The 23436-nt window shown below is 42.5% G+C and overlaps 1 protein-coding gene across 2 annotated transcripts in view; it reads left to right on the forward strand.

Moving 5' to 3' along the window:
- The window catches only part of lrrc7 (leucine rich repeat containing 7), a gene marked incomplete at its 3' end in the record, with an annotated part of 56646 nt that extends 35614 nt beyond the window's left edge, over positions 1-21032 (forward strand). For both annotated transcript variants that reach the window (XM_079506112.1, XM_079506111.1), the window contains 12 exons: positions 573-803; positions 1240-1471; positions 2032-2388; positions 2797-3045; positions 4560-4775; positions 6420-6587; positions 8994-9110; positions 11166-11367; positions 11803-12068; positions 12648-12740; positions 17310-17384; positions 20922-21032. In XM_079506112.1, the coding sequence (XP_079362238.1) occupies positions 573-803; positions 1240-1471; positions 2032-2388; positions 2797-3045; positions 4560-4775; positions 6420-6587; positions 8994-9110; positions 11166-11367; positions 11803-12068; positions 12648-12740; positions 17310-17384; positions 20922-21032 (2317 nt within the window). The remainder of the gene's footprint in view (positions 1-572; positions 804-1239; positions 1472-2031; positions 2389-2796; positions 3046-4559; positions 4776-6419; positions 6588-8993; positions 9111-11165; positions 11368-11802; positions 12069-12647; positions 12741-17309; positions 17385-20921) is intronic.
- Positions 21033-23436: the final 2404 nt, after the last annotated feature.

Genomic DNA, 23436 nt, shown 5'->3' on the forward strand with positions numbered 1-23436 from the left:
ACGTCTTACTGGTTATTATTGTGTTGCTTGAACCCTTCATGGTTTTATGTCCCTGTCATCACACTGACCAGTGGTGGATAAAGTACTCACATTTGTTACTTAAGTAAAAGTATCAATGCTACAATGTTTCTACAAAAAAGTATGGTACTCAACTTGAGTATTGGTACCTAAAGTATTGGTATCAAAATGTACTTAAACAATCTTTAGAAAATAGCTGATCTACAAGCTTGTAGATCGGCTATTTTCCAATGGCCCGAAATATAGGGCTGAAGTGGGAAATGTATGTTTTGTAATTATAATCAAAATCTAATAATAATAAAGTAACAAAAGTTTTCAAATAAATGTAGCGGAGCAAAAGTACAATATTTGCCTCTGAGATGTAGTGGAGTAGAAGTAAAAGTACTGGAAATTGGAAATACTCAAGTAAAGTACAAAAAACTCAAAATTGTACTTAAGTACAGTCCTTAAGTAAATGTGCTTAGTTACTTTCCACCACTGTTATTGTGTTGCTTGAACCCTCCCGGTTGTATGTCCTTGTCCTCACACTGACCCTCCTTGTTTGGTGCTTGGAGGCGGGAACAAGGGACAGGACCTCTGCCTGGCAACTGGAGTTACCACAACAACCTGCAGGCGGAGCAGAACCGGAAGGAGCAGCTGGGCGTTGGCGGTGGGCCCAACAAGGTGACCGTGGTGATGAGTAAGAGCTCGGAGCGCCTGTCCCCCATGATGAAGGAGATGAGGTCCAAGTTTAAGAAGTCCCAAAGCATTGACGAGATTGACATGGGGTCCTACAAGGTCTACAGGTTGGTTGGTTGTTACATCATCCTTTCATGATTAGGGTTGGGATCCTTTAGGATTTTAACAGTCCCGATTCCTTAGCGGTTCCCTTTAATGATTCCTATAGGGGGTTCCGAATGGACCCTTACAGGTCTGTAACTTTGACAAACTCTGTAAAAATGGAACCAAGTGGACCCAAAAGTTTGAGAACCACTGGTATTGAATTTGTATAGCAGACGTGAAGTCCACACACCAGCTCTGACGTGATAAAAAAACGCTTCCAAAACGGTTCCAAATGTGATGGAAGTTGGAATTCCGGTTCCGATTCCGGTTCCTTGGTGTTGGATCCGGTTCCGTATGGTTCCTCATCCCAACCCTAGTCATGATCACTATTCTCATCTTCCTGGCTACTGTTTGCTGATTTTATTACGACCGCTGCGGTTATTGTTGCCTTTCTCCCAGCATCCCGATGGACTACAATTCATCCATGGAGCAGCAGACCAGTTTGGACCGTTCAGAGCTGCCTGGTTGTCTAGAACAGACCAGCATGGCCCGGTCCCAGTCTGCCCCCATGCTAGATGACGACATGGGCTTCCCAGGGAACCCAACCAGCAACCAGAACCAGCTGGTACAGAGCCAAAAACCTGCCATTCCACATAAAGCCTACCACTTTGACCATAACTACAATCCCCAGGTTAATAGTTCCGTCCTGTTTTTGAGGTGAGGATAGAGGGGAGGGGAGCCCGAGAAGGATGGGGGGAAATGGAGAAAGAGTGGGATGGATGCTCTAAACAAACATTAAAAAGTCCATAGACTTGGCTGTACCTTATGACATCATAAAGTGCTCAAAAAAACATTAAAAGTCCATAGACTTGGCTGTACATGACATCATAAAGTGCTAAAAAAATCAAACATTAAAAGTCCATAGACTTGGCTGTACCTTATGACATCATAAAGTGCTATAAACAAACATTGAAAGTCCATAGACTTGGCTGTACCTTATGACATCATAAAGTGCTCAAAACAAACATTGAAAGTCCATAGACTTGGCTGTACCTTATGACATCATAAAGTGCTATAAACAAACAGATTATAAACCATAGACTTGGCTGCCATATGACGTAATTTCAAAAGCCAGACGTCGGAGGGAGTAGCGCCCTTCAAAAATACATAAAACAGAAAAACCACAGTTACCAGGTATGCATGCGACACGAGAAAGCATTGAAATAACCGATAAACGTTCTCACTTATCAGGTGACCATGGATCGTGATCGTCGGGCACCACCTCCTTTCCCCGACACACCGGAATATGTCAACCAATCAGGGAAGGCCTTAGAGTATATGAACCAGCCTGGGAAAACGTTACCCAAGGACCTGGTGAGCCCTCGATACCGTGGGTATCCGCCATTGGAGATGTTTTCTTTCCCTCAGCCACCAAATCATCAGGATGGCCCGCCCGGCCAGTCACAGCAGCCAGTCCCATCCCAGCGTTCCAGACCGGGGTTCTTGAGGAGAGCAGACTCGTTGGTGAGTTCGACGGAGCTAGCGCTGTTCCGCAGAGTCCATGAAGCCCAACAGGAGGCACTGCAGGAAGCACAGTACCGAAAGCAGGTAGGGATCGTGTGTGTGTGTGTGTGTGTGTGTGTGTGTGTGTGTGTGTGTGTGTGTGTGTGTGTGTGTGTGTGTGTGTGTGTGTGTGTGTGTGTGTGTGTGTGTGTGTGTGTGTGTGTGTGTGTGTGTGTGTGTGTGTGTGTGTGTGTGTGTGTGTGTGTGTGTGTGTGTGAGTGAATGGGAACCTTCTTGAACACTTCAAACTTAAAGGTTACATATATAATATTCTCTCTTAAAAATGTATAATAAAACAAAAATAGTGAACCTTATGCAAGAGAGGTGTTGTGAAAAATGTTACATCTACCAACTTACTTGACATTTAATAGGAGGCTGTCTTTGTGAACTCATACATTGCAGTCCCTACTGTACTGTAGGTAAATAAGCAGGATCCATGTCCATATCCCTCAGGCTGACCCCCCACTGTATGGACGCTCCATGGCATACTCCACCCTACTGGACCACTCCTCTGCCCTCTCCAACATGGCTGACAGCCAAAGCCAGCTGATGCACAACAAGAGGAATGGTCGCTATGACGACGACTACCCCACCTACCAGGAGCAGAAGAGACCAATGATTGGTTACCCTACCAAGAGCCTGACCCAGCGGCGCCCCCTGTCTGCTAGGAGCTATAGCACGGAGACCTACGGAGCATCTCAGGTGAAGATCTATCATGTATGCCTACAGTATGTCGCAGTGTGACCTGTCTATTTGTCTGTTTGTTCTAAATCTGGAGTAGTCAACTTGCGGCCTTCTTATTTTTGAGGGCTAATGAAAGTTACAGGAATTATATGGTGTGTGCGCGATATGGAGTGTGAGATTACCATAATGAAAAAGAAGGGTTGTCCGTACACTGTATCAGCTCCCAGGAAACTTTATTTAGGTAACAACGTTTCGACCCTTACGGGTCTTCGTCAGGTATGAGTACAAAACATTAAGTAGGCGTATTTTATAACAGCATATCGGCAGGTCAACAAGGAACAAGCCCTTTTGCAATGAAGGAAATCAAGCAAGACACACCCACCGCATCTGAAAGGATATGGTTGCATATCAAGCCGAGGACTCAATTAATTATATTAAATATAGTGGCACTAAGGCCAACTCTTTAGAACCCATTTAGAATAGGGAAGTATAGTGGTGCAGACAAAATGAATAATAAGCTCTAAACCAGTAAAAACATTGCAAATAATCAAAATACTGCCTACAAGAGGAGATTACCATAACGATAATTAATCCTTAATCATATTCCATCATATTCAAGGGCTTTTGGAGAGAAATGAGACAAACTCCAGTCACTTTAGACTAGAGCACTGCAGAGGGTGTGTGTGTGTGTGTGTGTGTGTGTGTGTGTGTGTGTGTGTGTGTGTGTGTGTGTGTGTGTGTGTGTGTGTGTGTGTGTGTGTGTGTGTGTGTGTGTGTGTGTGTGTGTGTGTGTGTGTGTGTGTGTGTGTGGTTGTTAATGTCAAGGCAATTATGTTTATGCACTGTCAAATAGGTCTACATCTATTCTCAGGTAGCATAACTATATGTCTATATAAACATCTACCCAGTCTCGCCTAGAAAACCCCAAAATCTGTATATATGGCACTGAAATCCTCCCCATGGACAATGAAGGAGCGGCGCCGTCTCTACCAAACTTGAGCCACGGGAGACACCACAGAGCGGCCCTAAAGGACATATATGATCCTGCTCATTATTGTGCACAATGTATTACATATACAGTACATAAATATCCGTGTTTGAGCACAAACTGCATTTTGAGAACGCACAAGGCTTTGCGTGCATGCTCTGCAGCCCCCCCACACACAATCATTCTACAGTTGTGGCCCCCTGCCTAAACTAGTTGAATACCCCTGTTCTAAATTATAGCACAGAAATCTGTAGCGGAGAGCAGTTTGTCTACATTTTGTTATATTGAACCTAAAAGCTCTTGAATAAAGGATGAGGATCTTGCACGAGAGTCTATGGGCCCTATCTTGTGGCATCCCTTATCCCTAAACGTATTTGCCATGTTCTACTATTTTTCACCTAGCCGATCTACATCGACATGTTGTGAGCTTGTAGATTGGCTATTTGAACTATTTTAAGTTTAGGGATAAGGGGTAAGGGGTGGCGCAAGATGTAGCCCAAAGCCTTATTTCCGTTTGCATAAACGACAAAACCTTTGTCGCTAGGCCCGTCCGGTCTCGGCTCGTCCCACCATGGCGGCCCTGCTGGAAAAGATGCCCCCCGACTACACCCTGGCCACCTGCCCGGAGAAACCCAACGAGGAAGCGGTCAAAATAAGGCAAATCATGGCGGCGCAGAAACACGACGACATCACGTCCAAGATGCCCGCTGACTGGAGGCAGCAGCTGCTCCGGCACATAGAAGCCAAGCGGCTGGACAGGGTACGTCCAAGTAGAACTAACAGGCACATAGAAGCCAAGCGGCTGGACAGGGTACGTCCAAGTAGAACTAAAGGCCTATTCATAGTCTGGATTTCCGGCGGTGAGGTGACCACCGGAGCTGTAATAACGTGGAGCGGTGGTGAGTAAAAACAGAGAGAAGGGCTGGGGAGAGCGGTGGTTTGCTCTTCACCGCGGCTCCGTGACGTCATGTTGTACAGTAGTTGCGGTGGTCACCTCACCACCGATAAATCAGACTATGAATAGGCCTTAACAGGCACACCAGAGAGGAGGGGAAAAAAACAGGATTGGCAGAAAGGGGCCACATCTTTGACACTGGAGGTTGAAAAACAAGTTAACACCAAAACGCTGCACTGGGATTGGCTATCGTGTAATACATGCGCAGCGCCGACAAGCAAGCTGAGTAGTACTGTAGTACCTCCAAATAGTGACGCAGATTAGCCTCAGTCTCTACAGTACCATTCAATGGTAACACCAGGTGCTGTTTATAGAACTCTATTCATACGGCACACGCACCCACCATACACATTCATTCTGAAGCACCCCCCCCTGTCTATTTCTGTGTGCGTCTGTGTCGTGAGGTCCACCAGGTGTGTGTCTGGCTGCATGCGCGTGCCCTCCCCACGCTATCCCGCTGTCGGCTTGATCCACTCCCGCTAATCTGGATGTGTGTCAGTGAAGTCACACGTGTTGGCACAGCGAATACAGCGATAGAACATTTTGAACACGTGTTTTGGTGCTGTATTCATTCTCAGTAATTTTTCGGAATAAGTGAGTAAGGCCAAACAGTAGGGGTTATATAATAATTGGAATAAATCAAGTTATCTGCCGTATCTTGCCCCTTGTTAGGGTACAAGGGGAACAATTTTAAAAACAGGTTAAATTGGCTTTTTGTCTATTTGTCTATAATCTTTGTCTATTATAAGATATGAATACATTACACGATTTGATTAATTACTCACAACAAAGCACTTTCTTAAATTTCGATTAAGTTGCTCTTCAACGTACAAATTATGTGACACTCTGGGTTTGACATCCGTTGGACTGTCCCACATGTGCATCCAGCATTTCCAAAATGTCAGACATGGGTGTTGACCTTTAGACACTTTGCACTGTGGGATGGATAGACATTTGAAATGAGTTGGCGTCCATCTTGGTCCACTCTGTATACTGTATACTAGTTAATTAGTTAACATTGATATTACAGTCACAATTTTGGGTTTTGGCTATTGTTTGTTGAAGCCTGTTATCTACTTCATTAATCATGTGTTATCAATCATCTATTAATATAATTTGTATTCTAATATGATGATTAATAATTTGAAAATGAACTGAGCTAATGTAAGGATGACACACCTCCTATTGTTGCCAGTTTGATCCAATGTTCTATGTGTGTGTGCGTGTGTTGTGTGCGTGCGTGCGTGCGTGCGTGCGTGCGTGCGTGCGTTGATCACCAGCTAACATTTTCTGTGCTTTAACTCAACACTGTTGTAATCGTTGTTGTTAATGTTGTTTTTTGTCATGTAATGTTTGTGGAGCTCACAGCGTGTCATCGCCACACTGCTGCCTGCTGTGCAAGCTCCACCCACATTCACCCGTGTCATGTGATGTGTCTCCTCCAATCAGAGTGGTGTCCTAAAGCACAACACGCTCACGCTGGGCATGCTCTGTCAGGGTGCGGGGCACGGCCCGGGGCGCAGCGGCACTTTGAACTTTAACTTTTACAATAACACTAAGCATGAGCCCCCTGCTGGCCACTGGCTGCCACTACCTCCACCTCCGTCTGCTAATGCTGTGAGTATCATGCTAGTAACCCTGGAGCTATAGGGTTGGGCAATATGACTGCAAATCAATATCACTATTACTTCAAATGTATGCCTTGATTGATTATGATAAATAAACGTAATCGTTCGTAGAGTGGCTATTTTATTTTTTACATTTTTGTACGCCACCATTGTACATCCAGAACCAAGTATAATACAGGGTTAAGTGGTTATCGATTTAGTCAACGATTGAAAAATCAATTGGAATTTCTTCATGCCGATTCATTGATATAAGAAATGAAAAGAAGAAAATATATAACAAATCTTAAGTCAGTTATTGGTTCTAAACGTCTGTTTGGATATATTTTCAGTTAATTGCCCAGCCCACCCTGCATCCCTGGTACTGTTGTCATTACTGTAGAGAGCCAGTGAACTTACAGTCTACAGGTATTTCAGGTCTGTCGTGGTCATATCAAAATAAACTATTAGGGTTAATAATAACTCAGTGAAATAATGAGTCGCCGTGGCTGCCTGAAATGATACATGAGTTAGACTATAAAGCAAAACAATAGATTATATCATTATAATTATATAATAATTATATAGGTTGTAAGCAAGCTGCATTATGACACTGTCATAAGGGACGTTGGTAGTTTTATTTTTACATCATAAACGGAAAAAATAAAATGTACGTCATAAATATGTGCATGTGTATGACTTAACCCCATTTAATTTATTCTAAATCTTGTGTTGATATTAGAGTCCATTTACAGACGTATGCTACTGTATGTACTATACTGCTGCAGCCTATACATTCATGTTAGCTATATGTGTTCTCTCTACTGTCACTGTTTGTTTACGTGTCCATATGGTGAAACTGATGGCACAGCACTTCTCGTTGTCCCTACTCTCTACCTACATCATCCCGTATGTCATTGTGCTTAGCTTTGAATTCCTCAAGGTGAAATTCAAACCATAGTGGTTTGTTTGGGTTGTGTTGCTGAGGTTAGTCAATCCGTTAGCCAGTGGTGGAAAGTACATTTACTTAAATTCTGTACTTACAGTAAGTACAATTTTTAGGTATTTGTACTTCACTGGAGTATTTCAATACTTCCACTACATCTCAGATCCAAATATTGTGCTTTTAGGCCTGACTCACACCTTCGCAACAGATTGATGTATGCTTGTTGTATACAAAGGGTGTGACACATCTTGCCCCAATGCATTTCCAATGGGAGTCACATGGTTTGACACAACATTTGTGTTGTATGAGGGTGAGGGGGCAGTCGAAACACAGCCGGAAGCCATACAACAGCTTGTAGTCCAAAATGTGGACTACAAACCATGTGACTTCCATTGGAAATGCATTGGGGCGGCCATGACACTCACAACATTCATACAACAAGCATGCATCAATGTTGTATGCTAGATCGAAAGGTGTGAGTGAGGCCTTACTCCACTGCATTGATTTGAAAACTTTAGTTTCTAGTTGCTATTGTAGATTGAATATTATTTCAAAACATACAATTACCACTTCAACCCTATACTGTATACATTTCGGCCATTTGAAAATAGCCTATCTACACTTTTACTCGAGTACATTTTTAATTCTGGACTTTTGCTTATAGTAAAATGTAGTTATTCTTCCACCACTGCCGTTAGCCACAGCAGTGTATTGCTGGTGGCTAGATGAGAGCAGTGGGAGGAGAAGATATCCCTTGGAGGCAGGCACAGGTTTAGGCCTCACTCACACCTTTCGATCTAGCATACAACATTGATGCATGCTAGATGTAAGCAAGATGTAAGTGTCATGGCCGCCCCAATGCATTTCCAATGGAAGTCACATGGTTTGATACAACATTTTGGACTACAAGCTGTTGTATGGCTTTCGGCTGTGTTTCGACTGCCCCCCTCCGCCTCATACAACACAAATGTTGTGTCAAACCATGTGACTCCCATTGGAAATGCATTGCGAGTTTGCATCAGCTATACATCTCATACAACAAGCATACATCAATCTGTTGCGACCGTGTGAGTCGCCCCTTAGTCTGAAAAAATAAGAAATATTAAATGTATTTATTTTGGGGGTTTGGGGGTTTATTCCTGGTCGGGGTGGTTGACCAATCACAAATTAACATACAGGTAAACTTAGGGAATAGGGATGCACCTGTGTCAGATACACATATCAGTATCGGAGTGTGAACACAATTGTGTTCAAATGAGATACACCCACCCCTCTGCCCACACACCAATCAGATCCAAAGTTGATACATAACATGTGGTCTATATTCTACAATCAGTGATAAATGATCATCCTAACAGTAGTGTCCGTCTCTTCCCATTTCCTTTTCCTCTTGTGTTGCTCCTCCTTTCTCCATTTTCTCTTCCCCTTTTCTCTACATTTCTCTACATCCTTTATCGTCCCCCCCTCCCCCAGACCCCCTCTCAGCAAGGTGCTATGATGGATAATGACCAGGAGGGGGGGCCAGCAGGTAATCAGTGGGTTCCCTACTCTCTGGGCAGGAGGGATGTCCCCCCTGACATCCTCAAGAAGGTTGGTCCCCTGTCTCAATGTCTTAACTGTGGATAAGATATGGCTCTCTAGTGGATAGCAGTTAAATACGCCTACTTGAGGGAGAATGTGAGATTGTGCGCATGCATGGCTGTTTGTGTCTGCGTGCCCATACAGTGTAATGTTTGCATTTCTCCGTCTAGGTTGGTTTTTGTATGTCTCCGTGGTATCCATGTCTCGTGCTGTCTGGCAAGAACATAGTAAAACAAATAATAAATGAGACATTTCATGTACAGCACAGAATACATCTAAAAAAAAGAATAATGGAACAATTGTCTAAAAGCAGGGCACCCTTGTGACTCAAATAAATGAGGCTATCCTTGACTGAGCTGAACCGTGTTTGAGTCTGACCTGAGGCTCTTTACTGCACGCCATCGCCCTCTCTCTCCCGCATTCCCTGCCTCACTGTCTATCTGAAATAAAGCACAACATAAAACGTCTAAAGCTTGGGAACTTCAGCTCATCTGGCAGGGTATTCCAGAGACTGGGAGCATAATGGCTTGTTATAACTAACAGATCACTGAGATGGCTCATAAGCAGTTCATACAGTATGTCAGAGATGTTACTTACTGTAGCGCCAAACCATTCAGGGCTTCAATGCAAGCAGCATGGCCTAGTATTAAGGGTCGCAATCTAGTTTACAATGAATGTGCTCAAATGTTATTTTTATAGTTGAATTTTATTTGACAAAATGCAATTTCTGGTACATAGACCAGACAATCACACCAATTTTGTCTGGTTCTTATATTAGCCTTTGATGGCATGCAGAGTTAAATAAAATAAAAAAGCTTTCCTGATTGCATTGATTTAAAACAGCCTTAAAGTCTGAATAAAACACTCCTCTCTATTATTTTCTGGCTGGTCACACTTCTTTAAAGACTTAAACCCAGGCCCTAGCCTTGGAGGCTGATCAGATAACATCCCTGCGAAGAAATGGCTGCTAATTGGTTTGAACTTATAAGGAATATATGTGATGTGTGGGGAAGGTGTGGGTGGCGTGCATGGTTGTTTATGGGTGCACATAATGGTTGAAGTTCTCAGTCATGCATCCTGCTGTCTGGCAAGAACATTGCAAAACAGAGAGAATAAAAGAGACATTTCATGTGCAGTACAGAATACCTTTCAATGCACTTGAAACAATAAATATATGTATTGTTCTTCAACAACGTTATGCAAGAAGCTTGCCCAGCATTGTCAGGGGTTATTGTTCTGACAATGCATCGCAATGTCACGCATCAATCCGTGTGTTAAGGTTTTGAGTACCCAGTATTGTTACTCTTATCGTATTACATTAGCAATCACAGCCATGGACTCGGCCATGGTTTCAGATGCTGCCACTTAGCTCACGTAGCCAAACGATCAGAGATCTACGCCTACCAATATGTCTGAGGAATTCTAAATTCATTGAATGTGCTGGAGAAAGTCAGCGGTAACAAACCTACGTCCACTGCTTTGAAAACCAATCCTGATACCATTTCCCACCTGAAATCTTTGCCTGGGTTCTGTGTGAAGCTGTTATTTTTTCAATGTCCAACTTGTTTCCACCCAGTGTTAGCCCATTGATTGAATGTGGATGTCACCAACCAGACATATCAATAAGTGGATATCTCTGTTACTATTTGGAAAATGGCTTCACACGACAACAAATTCCCCCCTGGCTGCCTGTGTGTAGTAGAGCCTTTGTATGAAAGCAGGTACACCCTTCCCTTACCTACCTCAATATTTGCACGCACGCACGCACGCACGCACGCACGCACGCACGCACGCACGCACGCACGCACGCACGCACGCACGCACGTCATGTACTCGCATATAAGCTGTAGTGTACTGTAATAAAAGATCTGTAATCTTTAACTCACAACACAAATTCAACTCACGCAGTTACTGTGCATATATATAGTGTACGTGTGTTTACATCCGTGTTTATGCTTAGGCACACATGAACAGTGAACACACTTGACATTTCTCTAAGTCTTCTCTCTTTACTTCCTCTCACTCTTTACATCTCTCTCTCTCTCTCTCTCTCTCTCTGCACAGGCTGCCCACTCCCACAACCCCTCCCATCAATCACACAACACCATGGTTGTCGCCTCCTCTTCCTCCTCGTCGGGCAACCCCCCCCACCGGGGTGGCCAGCAGGGCTATGAGAGCGGAGCCATCAACAAGGGGGGCCAATACCAGTCCATGGTCATCTCTTCATCTGGGGGGGCGGGGCAATATCAAGGCTCCCTGCCTCAAGGTAATTGATGTGATTTTTTCTTTTTCTTTTTTTAGGACCACTAGAGGCTTCGTCAGTTCCAATGCAGAAGTTCTCTCAACCTGTGGGCGTAGTGATATGGACACAAAAAAAACCGAACAAATCGTTCAACAATAGGTCAACAATACAAATGACTCTAGTTTTGTGAATTAAACTCCCACCACGGGACTCGGGCAATCAATCAATACAGTTGCAACCACTATATAAATGGCAAGTATTTCATACAGATTAAGTTAAAAAATTCTGAACTATCCCTTTAAGCTATGGTATGTATCAATCAACATGTATGTATCATCGTATGTATCAAGCTATGGTATGTATCATTATCAACGTATATATCAAGCTATGGTACCGTATGTATCATCGACGGATGTATCATCGTATGTATCAAGCTATTATGTATCATTCTCCTCCTAGCACTGCCTGCTCCCGGCCAGCACTACACCAGCAGCCCAGGCCTGGCTCTGGCCCTCTCCCCATCTGGAAGCCAGCAGCAGCAGCCGCAGTATGGCTCCTCCCACCAGCCCACCCTCCCTGCCACCAACCCCCAGTACCACGGCAACCAGGGTATGGGCCATAGCAACCAGGTTGGCATGACGACGCACACCAACCCACGGCCTCAGAGTGCTCGTTGCCTCCTGCAGACGAAAGGACAGAAGAGTATGGACGGGTTCCAGGATCAGGTATCTATCTACAAGTATATGTGCGTGCGTGCGTGCGTGCGTGCGTGCGTGCGTGCGTGCGTGCGTGCGTGCGTGCGTGCGTGCGTGCGTGCGTGCGTGCGTGCGTGCGTGCGTGCGTGCGTGCGTGCATATATAATCTTCGAAACAAAACTTTCAAACATTTAAAAATGTTTTCGAATATTTTTAAGGCATTTTGCAGCTAGAGGTTTTGCTATTTTGGATCATAATCTTGGTGTGAGTAATATTTGTCTCTACCTTGCTGTTGGCTTTGTCTGTCTGTCACTGGCAGAAGATGCTGATAAAACTAGACACCATTTCTCTCTGTTTACATCTACCTGACTTCTTTCTTTCTTTCTTTCTTTCTTTCTTTCTTTCTTTCTTTCTTTCTTTCTTTCTTTCTCAGTTCTCTCTCTTTGTCTCTCCCTGGACCCAGTTATACCCAGTGTGCAGACATTTGTATTGTACTGTATGCCTATGTTATGTATACAGTTAAATAATGACAAATTATTCCTTCCTTCCTTCCTTCCTTCCTTCCTTCCTTCCATTTTTCCTTTCCTTACTTCCTCTGTCTCTCGCCAGATGTGTGTGAGGATAGAGAAGAACCCTGGTCTTGGTTTCAGTATCTCTGGGGGCATCAGTGGCCAGGGGAACCCCTTCAAACCCTCCGACATGGTATGACCCTACTCGGCAGCCAATCGTGGCTACCGCGGCTTTTCCTCAGAGTTGCCATGGAAACTGCTGCTAGTTGCCGCAGTGTTCTGTCCGTCCATCTGTCTGTCTGTCTGCGGGGCGACAGTTCACTTGGTTAACTTTGAGTATCTAGTGTGTATGGGATGTTGTATGTATGTTGTAGGTAGGTAGGCTAATAAAACGGGCACATAAAACCTTTATTGCCTACTCAGAGCACTACACTGAGAGAGAATAGGCCAGAGTCACACATTACCTGTATACTTGACATTAACATTATGTCTGTGTTTTTGTCAATGATCCAGGGCATTTTGGGTTTGTTAAACTCTTGAAAATATCCCTTTCAAATACATTCATGCCAGTGAATATGTTGACTATAGTGACTTGTGTACAGGTATTTATGAATTTGAACTCACTTATATTTTACAGTAAAAGTGAGAAACCAGTAAAAGTGCGATCCGGGGTAAGCACTCACAGGCGGCCCCCGGTTTAGTTGGGTGGCAGACGGGCCTATCGGGGCCCGCCAACGGCCAGCAATCGCCACCACAACCCTGACGATGCATTTAGCCCCAGCAGCCGGGGCCCGGGGGGGCATTCAGTCTCCCTCCGGGGGTGGGGGGGCTTCAAAGGAACAACGGCCTCCCGCACCGGAAAAACGGGCGCAACCCCCCTCCCCCACGTTCCGTTTTTCTCACTTTTACTGGTTTCTCGCTTTCACTGTAACATAGCCACCATAACTGTGCCTGTTCTGTGTGTGTTTCCATTGGAGTTTCAGTCATCCCCAGGCATATGCCTGTGTCCTAGAAACAGCCCTCTCTTGTACACCTACTACTTCTACTGAATCTCTGACAGCCATTTTAGAAAGAACGTTTTCTTCTGGGACCTGGTGCATGCCTCTGGACTTGAAGCACCTACAGCACCTAACCGAGTCTATTGAATGTCTTCTAACAAAAACATGCAGTCACTATAAAAGGCACAATTTCTGCCATTTTCGTCTCTTTTTTTATGTTTTTTTTTTGTGGCTTTCGCCTTTATTTTATTTTATATTTTTTTATAGAGGGACAGACAGTAGGCTGACGGGAAATGGGGGAGTGGCATGCAGTAGGGCCGTCGGGATCGGGAGTCGAACCCGCGGCACACTGCCAGACTTGGGCTACAGGCCAAGGTGCCTGGACCGCTGAGCCACGGCCCAGGCCCATTTTCGTCTCTTACCCACATAATGTATATGTATTATCTCAACGAGGCCGGAGGCTTTTGTGCACATGAAGAATAGGCAGAGGAAAACAAATCCCTCAGATTCCTCATAGTAGCTCTCAACAGTCCAATTTAGGTACACAAGAGTCATGTGAGGTTAGGTTTTTAATATTGTTTGGCTTCCAAATTTCACATGTATCATTGTTCAGATTATCTTACAAGTGAAACCTAGTCAAGTTATATCAATTCAGTTCAAACCACAACAGAACAAAAACAGAATCTATCAGTGGTGTGATGGAAATTGTCTGGCTTGTTCTGTCATAGTTTATTCACATTAACTATAATTATTCATTCCTTCTTGCCTTGTTCCAATTTCCTGGCTCTCTTTTACCTCCTTTATTCCCTTGTTCAGTTCCTTGTAGCCTTGGCCCCTGCCCTGTGTCCTTGTTCTGTTTTCCTGTGCGTGCGTGCGTGCGTGCGTGCGTGCGTGCGTGCGTGCGTGCGTGCGTGCGTGCGTGCGTGCGTGCGTGTCTCTCCATATGTCTACACACAGTGGGTTTTAAGTGAACTCAGAGTGATTTGTCAGCAGTTTTAACCGGCCTCGTTTCCATATTGTGATGTTGTGTCAACCCATTTGTTTGGCTTATCCAACCCCTATCCTTAATTAAGCAGGTTTCCTTTCAGCCTACACTGTTAAACAGAATGAATATGCAAGCAGCTTGAATGTAAATAATCTATGCTTTTAGGGCCCTGGGCCTATAAGCATCAAGGTTATTCCACTGGTCTCTGGCTCCTCCTAGTGGTGATGTTCTTGTTTACAGCCAGAGAGTCTGCCTTTAAAAAATGGTCAGGAATGTTACCCTGTCTAGTTAATGGTGTCCATCTCAAGGATTCAAGCATCTTCATATCATATCAAACTGGGACTGAAGTCAGATCATTGACTATTTACAAAGACGCTTTAAACAACAACATTTAAACCATTCTCGGTAGAACCATGGGTTATAAATAACTGTGCAAGATCATCATCTTTATCTGTTGCTCCTGTGCTCTATGATCAAGAAACCAGAAATAGCAATTCCCTTTACTCTTGCACATTGTGAAATAGGTCGCATAATCACACTTTAACCACATATAGGTCACCAATATTGTTGGAAAAAACAACAACATACCATCACTTGGTTTATTATATCGGTATAATCTCTTAGTTCATGTGCTAAAAGTGTGATTTGAGAGTTGAGACAACATGGTTCACCAATCACCATGTATTGTGAGTGAATTGCTACTTCTGGTTGCTTACTCAGTAACATGTAATTGGTTCGACCTCCCGTTAGATCGACCATTACTAACCCTATCTCTAACTCTAACCTAAACATAACCGCAAGCACAGGAGCAACGCATCCCTCCGTAATCCGTAGTCGTTTTGACGCATCCCGATCACCAACCTTAATCCGATCGAACTAACGGGAGGTCGAACCTTAGGGCAGCCCCTGCTTACTCGCAGATCACAGAAGAAACAGATAAATAAGATGGACAATATTTTTGACTTCATCATAACCAGGCCCCAAGGTTCTACCAATGTTCAATCAACATTGCTTATACATTAAGTCACTTTAACTAGCAGTGGTGAATGGGGAAGCTATATTAAATTGCAGATAAAATACTTAGGCTACAGCAAGTTATAATAGTGCCAGTGCTATGTGTCTGGAAAACAATGAGTTGCTGAGATGAAGAAGCTAGATGATTGTATTGGCTTTTCAGTTTTGATTTAAGAACAGAAAACAGCATCTTAAGGAACAGAAATCAACGTATTATTATTATATTTTTTTTTAACTAATCTTGATATTATGACATTAACAATCGGATTATCTGTTCCATGTGATGCTAGAATCATCCATTCTGTTCTTGGCGTTTGAGCTATCTCTGCGAGTGGCCAGAAAGGCTCTATAACACACTGGCTTGTCTTGACTGGTTGAATTGGTTAACAACACATTTTCCTATGATATTATTTCTACAACACATACATTTAGATACCAGGGTTTTGCAGGGCACCGATTTGTGTCAAACCTTGATGTACATGTATGTGATCGAACTAATATCACACATGCAGTTAACATACTGTACAGTGAACTCCATAGGTGTTTGGGAAAGCACATTTCTGTTGATGTTTTGGTTGCATACTTTTAGTACTTTGGATGTTTGGAAAAGCATTAGTCACCCTTTTTTTTAGAGTTATTTTCTTGATATTGGAAGGAAAGCCCCTTGTTGTACATGGTCCTCCTATTTCAGGGTGTCAAACATTTGATGAGAATTAGGTAATATTCAATTAAATTGTTCTCTATTATGTTTAGTTGACTGGTGTCACCCACAGGTCTATCCACCACATCTCTTTAAAATATTTATAAATATATAGTAATTGCACCAAATGTTCGCCTATTGTGACATGCCCAGTATAGGGAAGCTTGGGTTCAAATGTTTGACATTGTTCCAACACATCACAAATAACAAAAGTATGGAGCCAGAAAGAAAGTTATTTGTCATTGTTGTTGCACTGCTGTAAGTAATAACTATTCAACTAACTAACTGTCATACACACTAATATAACATGCAGTGTACAGTATGCGTGTTTCACTGCTATCACCCACATTGTGTAATTGCTACAGCTTTCGCATGTCTACACTTCACTGTGCTTGGTAAACCGATATCACCTCTGAGTCTATATGGCACATATTTACCTGTCAGGCTGGTATCACTATTCAGCATTCAACATGCAGGTGCATCCTCTTGTTGAACCATGCTGAGTTGATACAACCGCATTTTCCCATACTTTCTGTGTTCAAAAGAAAACATCTTTCAGCTTTTCATGAAAAGATGTTGGTGTTTTTACAATCTCTGCCTTGGGTTATTAAAGGACACGTGTCCTGTCTTCCCCACTACCCACTTATTTCCCCCAAATTCAGTTCCTGAACTCAAAGATCTTTGCAATCCCTACCCTCAACCATGCTACTTAGGACATAATTGACCTATTTTGTTTGTTTGTTTTTTTCTTTGGGGGGAATTTGATCAATTATTTACACTGATTGCTTTAAGAATTTGCTATAAACATACATTGAGAGATAATTGTTCAAAAGGCCAAGCACTTTGTGATATAGTAGGTCATACATATATATACTGTATATATTCAGCAGTAGGCTTGCATGTCTCTCCAAATTCAGAACAAGGAGAATGCATTAAATAACTTGACAGTGTTTATTCTGGGGGTGGGGGTAGGTAACCTACTGAGAATGAGAATGAGAGAAAGGCAAAGATTCTAAACCATCGTGTCCCTGTGTTGTCCTAACGATGTATCATTTTGACTTATAGGGTATCTTTGTTACTAGGGTACAGCATGACGGACCAGCATCCTCCAGCCTGCAGCCTGGAGACAAAATACTGCAGGTAACGCAGACTGACTCACCCCCCAAAAAGACCATGGGGTAGCAACAGTGGTGGAAAGTGCTGTATACTTAAGTACAATTTTTAGGTATTTACTTGAGTATTTCCAATTTCCAATACTTTTACTTGTACTCCGCTACATCTCAGAGGCAAATATTGTACTTTTACTCCACCACATTTATTTGAAAACTTTTGTTACTTTGATTATTATTACAAAATATACATTTGCCACTTCAGCCCTACATTTTGGCCATTTGGAAATGGTCGATCTACAAGCTCACAATGCGATGCATTGTGTGCTTGTAGATCTGCTATTTTCTAAAGATTTGTATACATTTGAAATTGAAATGGGACATATGCATAGCGAGTACTTAATACTTTTGGTACTGATTCCAATACTTTTACTCAAGTACATTTTGAATTTCCGGACTTTTACTTGTAAGTAGCCTAGTTATAAATTGCAGTATTGATACTTTTACTTAAGTACTTTTTCCACCACTGGGTAGCAACAGTCATTCCACTCCCTCTCTGTTTTCTCATTCTTTACACAAACATCGAGAGGCAGCACATATGCAGGATATGAAAAAGCACTCTGCTCTATACATGAGCATTTGAAGCATATTAACTTGCCAATAGAAACACAAAATCACGTCCCATTTACAACATCCTGCTCCACCTTTTCATCTCTGTTGGTTAGGAAGTCCTCCTACTGTATGTCCCTCTCCCTCCATGATCTCATCAGTTAGTCACAGCCAGGACCTCATGTTTTCAACCTTATAGATCAGTTAGTCACAGCCAGGACCTCATGTTTTCAACCTTATAGCATATGTGTGCAATTCCCGGTCTGTTCCTTCTTTCCAGCTCTATCATTGCATAGTTGCATACTGTAGTGTAAACTAATGCTTGGAATGGATTCAGAATCATGAAAACCCCCTAGTTTGACACATCACATGACACATGCTACTTAAAGCATAATGAAATTGTGAAATTGTTGCCTTATATAGGTTGTTAATGGTAACAACCCTATAAAAGAAATTACTCAATGATGACAGCCGGTCAGCAGGTGGATTCAAGAATGTATATTATATAGACTATTTTAGGCCAATAAAAAAACGATATACCAAATTTCCCACTCCACGCCCCCCGGCTGCCGGACTATAAGCTCACTGTTCAATACATCTTCAAACTACAGGCATAGACATATTCTAGAAAGATGCAATTCTGGGAAAATTACAAAGTGTGGTTGCCTCGATCACACAGGAAATATAGGCCCCTCCCACTAATTTTGCTATCCAATTACAATGTCAAGTCACCCACCCCTGTGATCATGTGTAAGTCATTCGGAGGGGTTGTTTGCAACAAAATCTTTCGTATTTGTGGCGCCCCTATGGAATTGCTTTTGGCGCTGCATTGATTAAACCACCATCGTCACGTGATTCAAATTTGGGATGGATTGGATGTTTTGTTCATGATTTGGAGCATCTTTTGTAAAACAGGCCCCTCCCACTAACTTCGGAAGCCAATTACGGCCGAACGATACTAAAATACGATCAAAATCTGTAGGAGGAGGAGAAAAAAGTGTGTTTTGAAGAAAATTGTAAATGGCAGAGAATCTATCCTGACGCAAATGGGCGTGGCATATATGGGGAGGTACGTCATGACCCATTTTAGATTTTACGACCTACGGTTCAAGAGTTATAAGGCAAAACGTAAAGCTGGCTGTTATCGCGCCACCATGAGGTTGATTGATGCAATTATTTTTTAAGTAATTAGTGTAATTATTATGAACCTAGGAAGTTTTGTAACTATAGCGCTTAGCGCTTCCGTCTCCAAGAAAAATATAGTTGAATGTGAGTTTTCACATTTTCTCATCAAAGTCAATGGGGAAAATGTATTCACTAATAATATCAATAAACTATACAACATATCTCTTAGCAAAGCACATGATCCCCGATTGAAGCCAGTAAACTTGACATATGGCTTAAGTGCGTGCCACCAAAACTTTGGGACAAGTATTGTGTCAAACTTTGGGGTTATTCTAGAAAGAGAAAAGAAAGAAATAAAGTGGGACAATTACTATAGCCTGGTTAAAATGCATTCATGAGTTGACTCTGGGAAAGTAGGAAAAATAGACAAATTTCCCAACAACCAAAAAAAGTAAACAATCCCCCATCCCCAGTATGTACAGATTGTACACTGACTCATTCACTCACTAAGTGGACCTACTTGCCAGACTTGAGAAACGATAAAAAGATTATATTAAATTATTTAGCATAGGTTCAAATAACATTTACGCTGATATCTGCTCGTTAATAATGTTAATTTATTATAAATCTGTTATCTGAGTCTGACAACCCATCGGCAAATAAAGGAGAAACAGCACACTCTTTTCCTTTGAATTTCTCAACAGTCTGCCTCGAGAGACTAATTTATCAAATGTACAGGGGTGGTATCATATACGAGGTGATTGCATGGGTGATTTTACACCCTTTTGAGACATTCGCAATCGCATACAACATTAATTAGCCATATATATAATAGGACTGTCACTGTGACTTAACACATTGAGTGCCACCTGGTGGAAGAAAGTGGTGGTGCTTGGGCGTCCAGTTTTGAGTTCCATCTTGGATGCTAAAGTATTAGTGTTAATGCTATCGAGCTAAAATGAGGCCAATCCGTGCTCTAGAAAACGCCAATGTTCCAATCGCGATCACCAGATAATCACAAATGACCTCCGAACATCGTTCAAAACCACGGACAACGTCGTAGTTTCCAAGAAAAGAGTGTGCAAAGGCCGCGGCTAATACAGAACTAATAGCTATAGAGAACAGAAGCAGTGCTGGCGAGGCCCTACCAAGCGTCCGTAGCAACCGGAGCGTTTCCAAAACTAAAACACAGCGAGGCTTTCTTATAGTGATATCAAACGCCTTAAGAACAGGAACCCCTATGTAGACGAGAACCTATTTTGGGTTGTAGTGTTTTTTGTTTTTAATTTTGCAATAAATGGGTCCAAACTTGGTTCAGGATTTAGAAGGTGTTTTTAGAATTGGCCTCAGGGTTAGGATAAGTTATCATTAGAACATATTGTGCTTCAGACGTAGTCCCCAGCCACTACACTCCTCTCTCCTCCTCCTCTCTTTGTCTCTCCACAGATCTACAATTTTAGCTGACTGCCTCTCGTCTAAAGGCCAACTTCCCTACTTTCCCTCTCTTCTTTTTTTTTCTTCCTACAGCATGACCTTCTCCTGTGTGTATCTCTCCTGTCACTCATTCTCTCTCTCTTTCTCTCTCTTTTCCCCCAACAGTGATGTGTTTCTGAGCTAGGGCTGCTCCCAGTGTCTCCGCCATTCCTCCTCAAACCGCCCCCCCTCTCCATGCGCACACACACATACACACACACGTACACTGCATGGGAACTTACACTACAAACACATGCACGGAAACATGGAAAGATCCACTCCTGTACATGTGCACGCACACACATACACATGCACACACGCACACACATACTGTTGACTGTGCTGCGTGTTTGCCTTGCAGGCTAATGGACATAGTTTTTTACACATGGAGCATGAGACAGCCGTCTCTCTGCTGAAGAGTTTCCAGCGGACGGTGGATTTGGTGGTTCTGAGAGACAGCAGTTCACGCTAAAAATAGTTTTCTAACAAACACATCCAACGCTTCTCTTCTCATCGCCACCCCGCGCCCCTTTGCTGGAGGCTTGCGGAACTGAACATAAGCCGCCTCTTACCTTTTAGAGGAGAATACAGACGTTAATTTGCCTATTGCTGGACCAAGGGCAAATACTAGTGCCAAATGTACCATAGGAAACATATCGGCTCGTCCGTCTGTCTGTCTGTCTGTCTGTCTGTCAGCAGTGGGTGACTTGATAGATGGATGGATGGACAGAAAGACTCTACAACACTTGGCAGGCTCCTACGGGCCTGTTGTAGTTGAGGTGAAGTTAGCACTTGGATTCCTTGGTTGGTTGGTTGGTTGGTTGGTTGGTTGGTTAGTTACTTAGCAATCTAATCTATTGGTTTGTAGGTCAGTTATTTTTGTTATTTAGGTTTGAGGTTTTTTTTTGCTTCTTCACACTTCCTTTTTTCTGTTCCGTTCTGATGTGTTCTGTTCTGAATTGATCTGATACGATCTGATCTCATCTGTTCTGTTTCGTTGTTGTATTCTGCTCAGTTCTGATCTATTAATTTCTGTTCTACAGGGCCTCATTGCCTCTCATGTATAGAATTCTTAGACATCCTGCCTTGTGTACATAGAATGTAGAATCACAACATTCTTGCACTCCCCATAGATCCTAGGCACACAGCAGGCAAACATTTCTAATGGTTTATGATTATGATTACTAGTATTGTTGATAAAATAATGTTCTTAATTCTCTCCTATGAGCATACAGGGATAATTATTTTTCCGAATGGAAATGTTTTTTAAAACACAGATTTGATCACCATCTTTGTTGCTATTTTCTGTAAAAGGTGGGGGGAGTACAGTTTTTGTAGTCCATCACTGCTAGATTTTCTGTTTAAAATAACTGTTTGCTTGCACAGCTGTGCTGACTTGAAAGAGCTAAAGCAATATTTGGAAGTTTTGCCCATTGAGTATTTCATCAGGGTCAAAGCTGCTGCAGTGCCACCTAGAGAGAAAATTCTGACATTGTTTACACACACAGAGCGCACGCACGCACGCACGCATGCACACACACACACGCACACGCACACACACACGCAAACATGGTTTCGATAGTAATAGCTCCCCTTTTGAAACACCATTGCAAAAGGCCTATAGCTATTTTCTATATTGGTTCATGAATTTGAAATTAATCTAGACCAAATACCAGTCATATTATTTGTGCCATCTTTTGGCAAAGTCACAAGGTTCTATATTCTTGCATTATCACTGGTGTCTCATTTGCGTGTATGTCTTTTGCACCATGTGGGGCCCGTTTGGGAACTTTTCTGGTACAAAAGATGGTACACGGATCACATCGTTTTCAACTGTTTCAATGGTGTGATGAAGTCAAAGCATGCATTTGTGTCATTGGTCGGTGTCAAGGTTAATCAGCCAATCATCTTGGCTGTAGACCACCTATATGTTCTCTTTTTCTCTCTAGACATAAAGGTACTACCACTGAACTGCAAATATAACTATATAATAATTATATATAGTTTGTGCCATTTTGAATCAGTAAGGCTTAATTTATACTGTCGTATGACACTTTTGTCATACGACATGACGTGTAAATTTGCCTTAATCCTCTTTGGCTGAAATTACACATAATCAAAAGATCAGAGCTTTCACTGTTTGTGATCCAGATCAGATTTTGGCATAGCTCTTTTTAGGTAATCAAAGTATTTTGCACGCCTGATCAATGTCAGCAATAGCTGCGTTGGTGGAGCAGACGCTAAGTAAGGATAAGAAGACACCCGCACACCGTCTTCACTTGCTCAATAAAGATTATTATTATTTTTAATATAGCAACATTTCGTTCAAATACCTTCCAATTCAATTCATGCCTGAGGAATGTCTTTGGCCGAAACGTTGCTATACTAAATAAAAGTGTTTTCTTTATTGAGCAAGCGAAGACAGTCTCCTTCTCCTTACTTGGCTTAGTTAGCCCTTTAGGGAAACATAAACTGCAATCACAGGTCACTCTTTTTAAACAACCAGGAGAAAGGGGCACAAAGACTGCGGCCAAACTTGTTGTTTCAATGTGATTTTGTATTACTAGATTTCCAGGCCTGAAAATCTAGTTAAAGTGGTTTCCATATGTGGGCATGTTACATCTGTGATGCCCAGCCACAGTCCACTGTCCACCCACAAGGCAGTTTCTGTAAGATAACACGTTGTCACACTCAGGTACTTTAAGTGTGGTTAAGTATGTGTTGAATACAAATCCGCCTTCGCCTCTTAACTTACATACAGTATAGATGTTTTGTTGACAGTTCTATAATTCAAATTTTGGCTTTTAGCTGACATTCTTATCTGTGTGACACAAAGAGCAAGATTGGAGTAAGTGACGTGAGGTCTATTCAAGGGT

This window comes from Electrona antarctica, assembly GCF_951216825.1.
Source record: "Electrona antarctica genome assembly, chromosome: 7".
Lineage (NCBI taxonomy): Eukaryota > Metazoa > Chordata > Actinopteri > Myctophiformes > Myctophidae > Electrona > Electrona antarctica.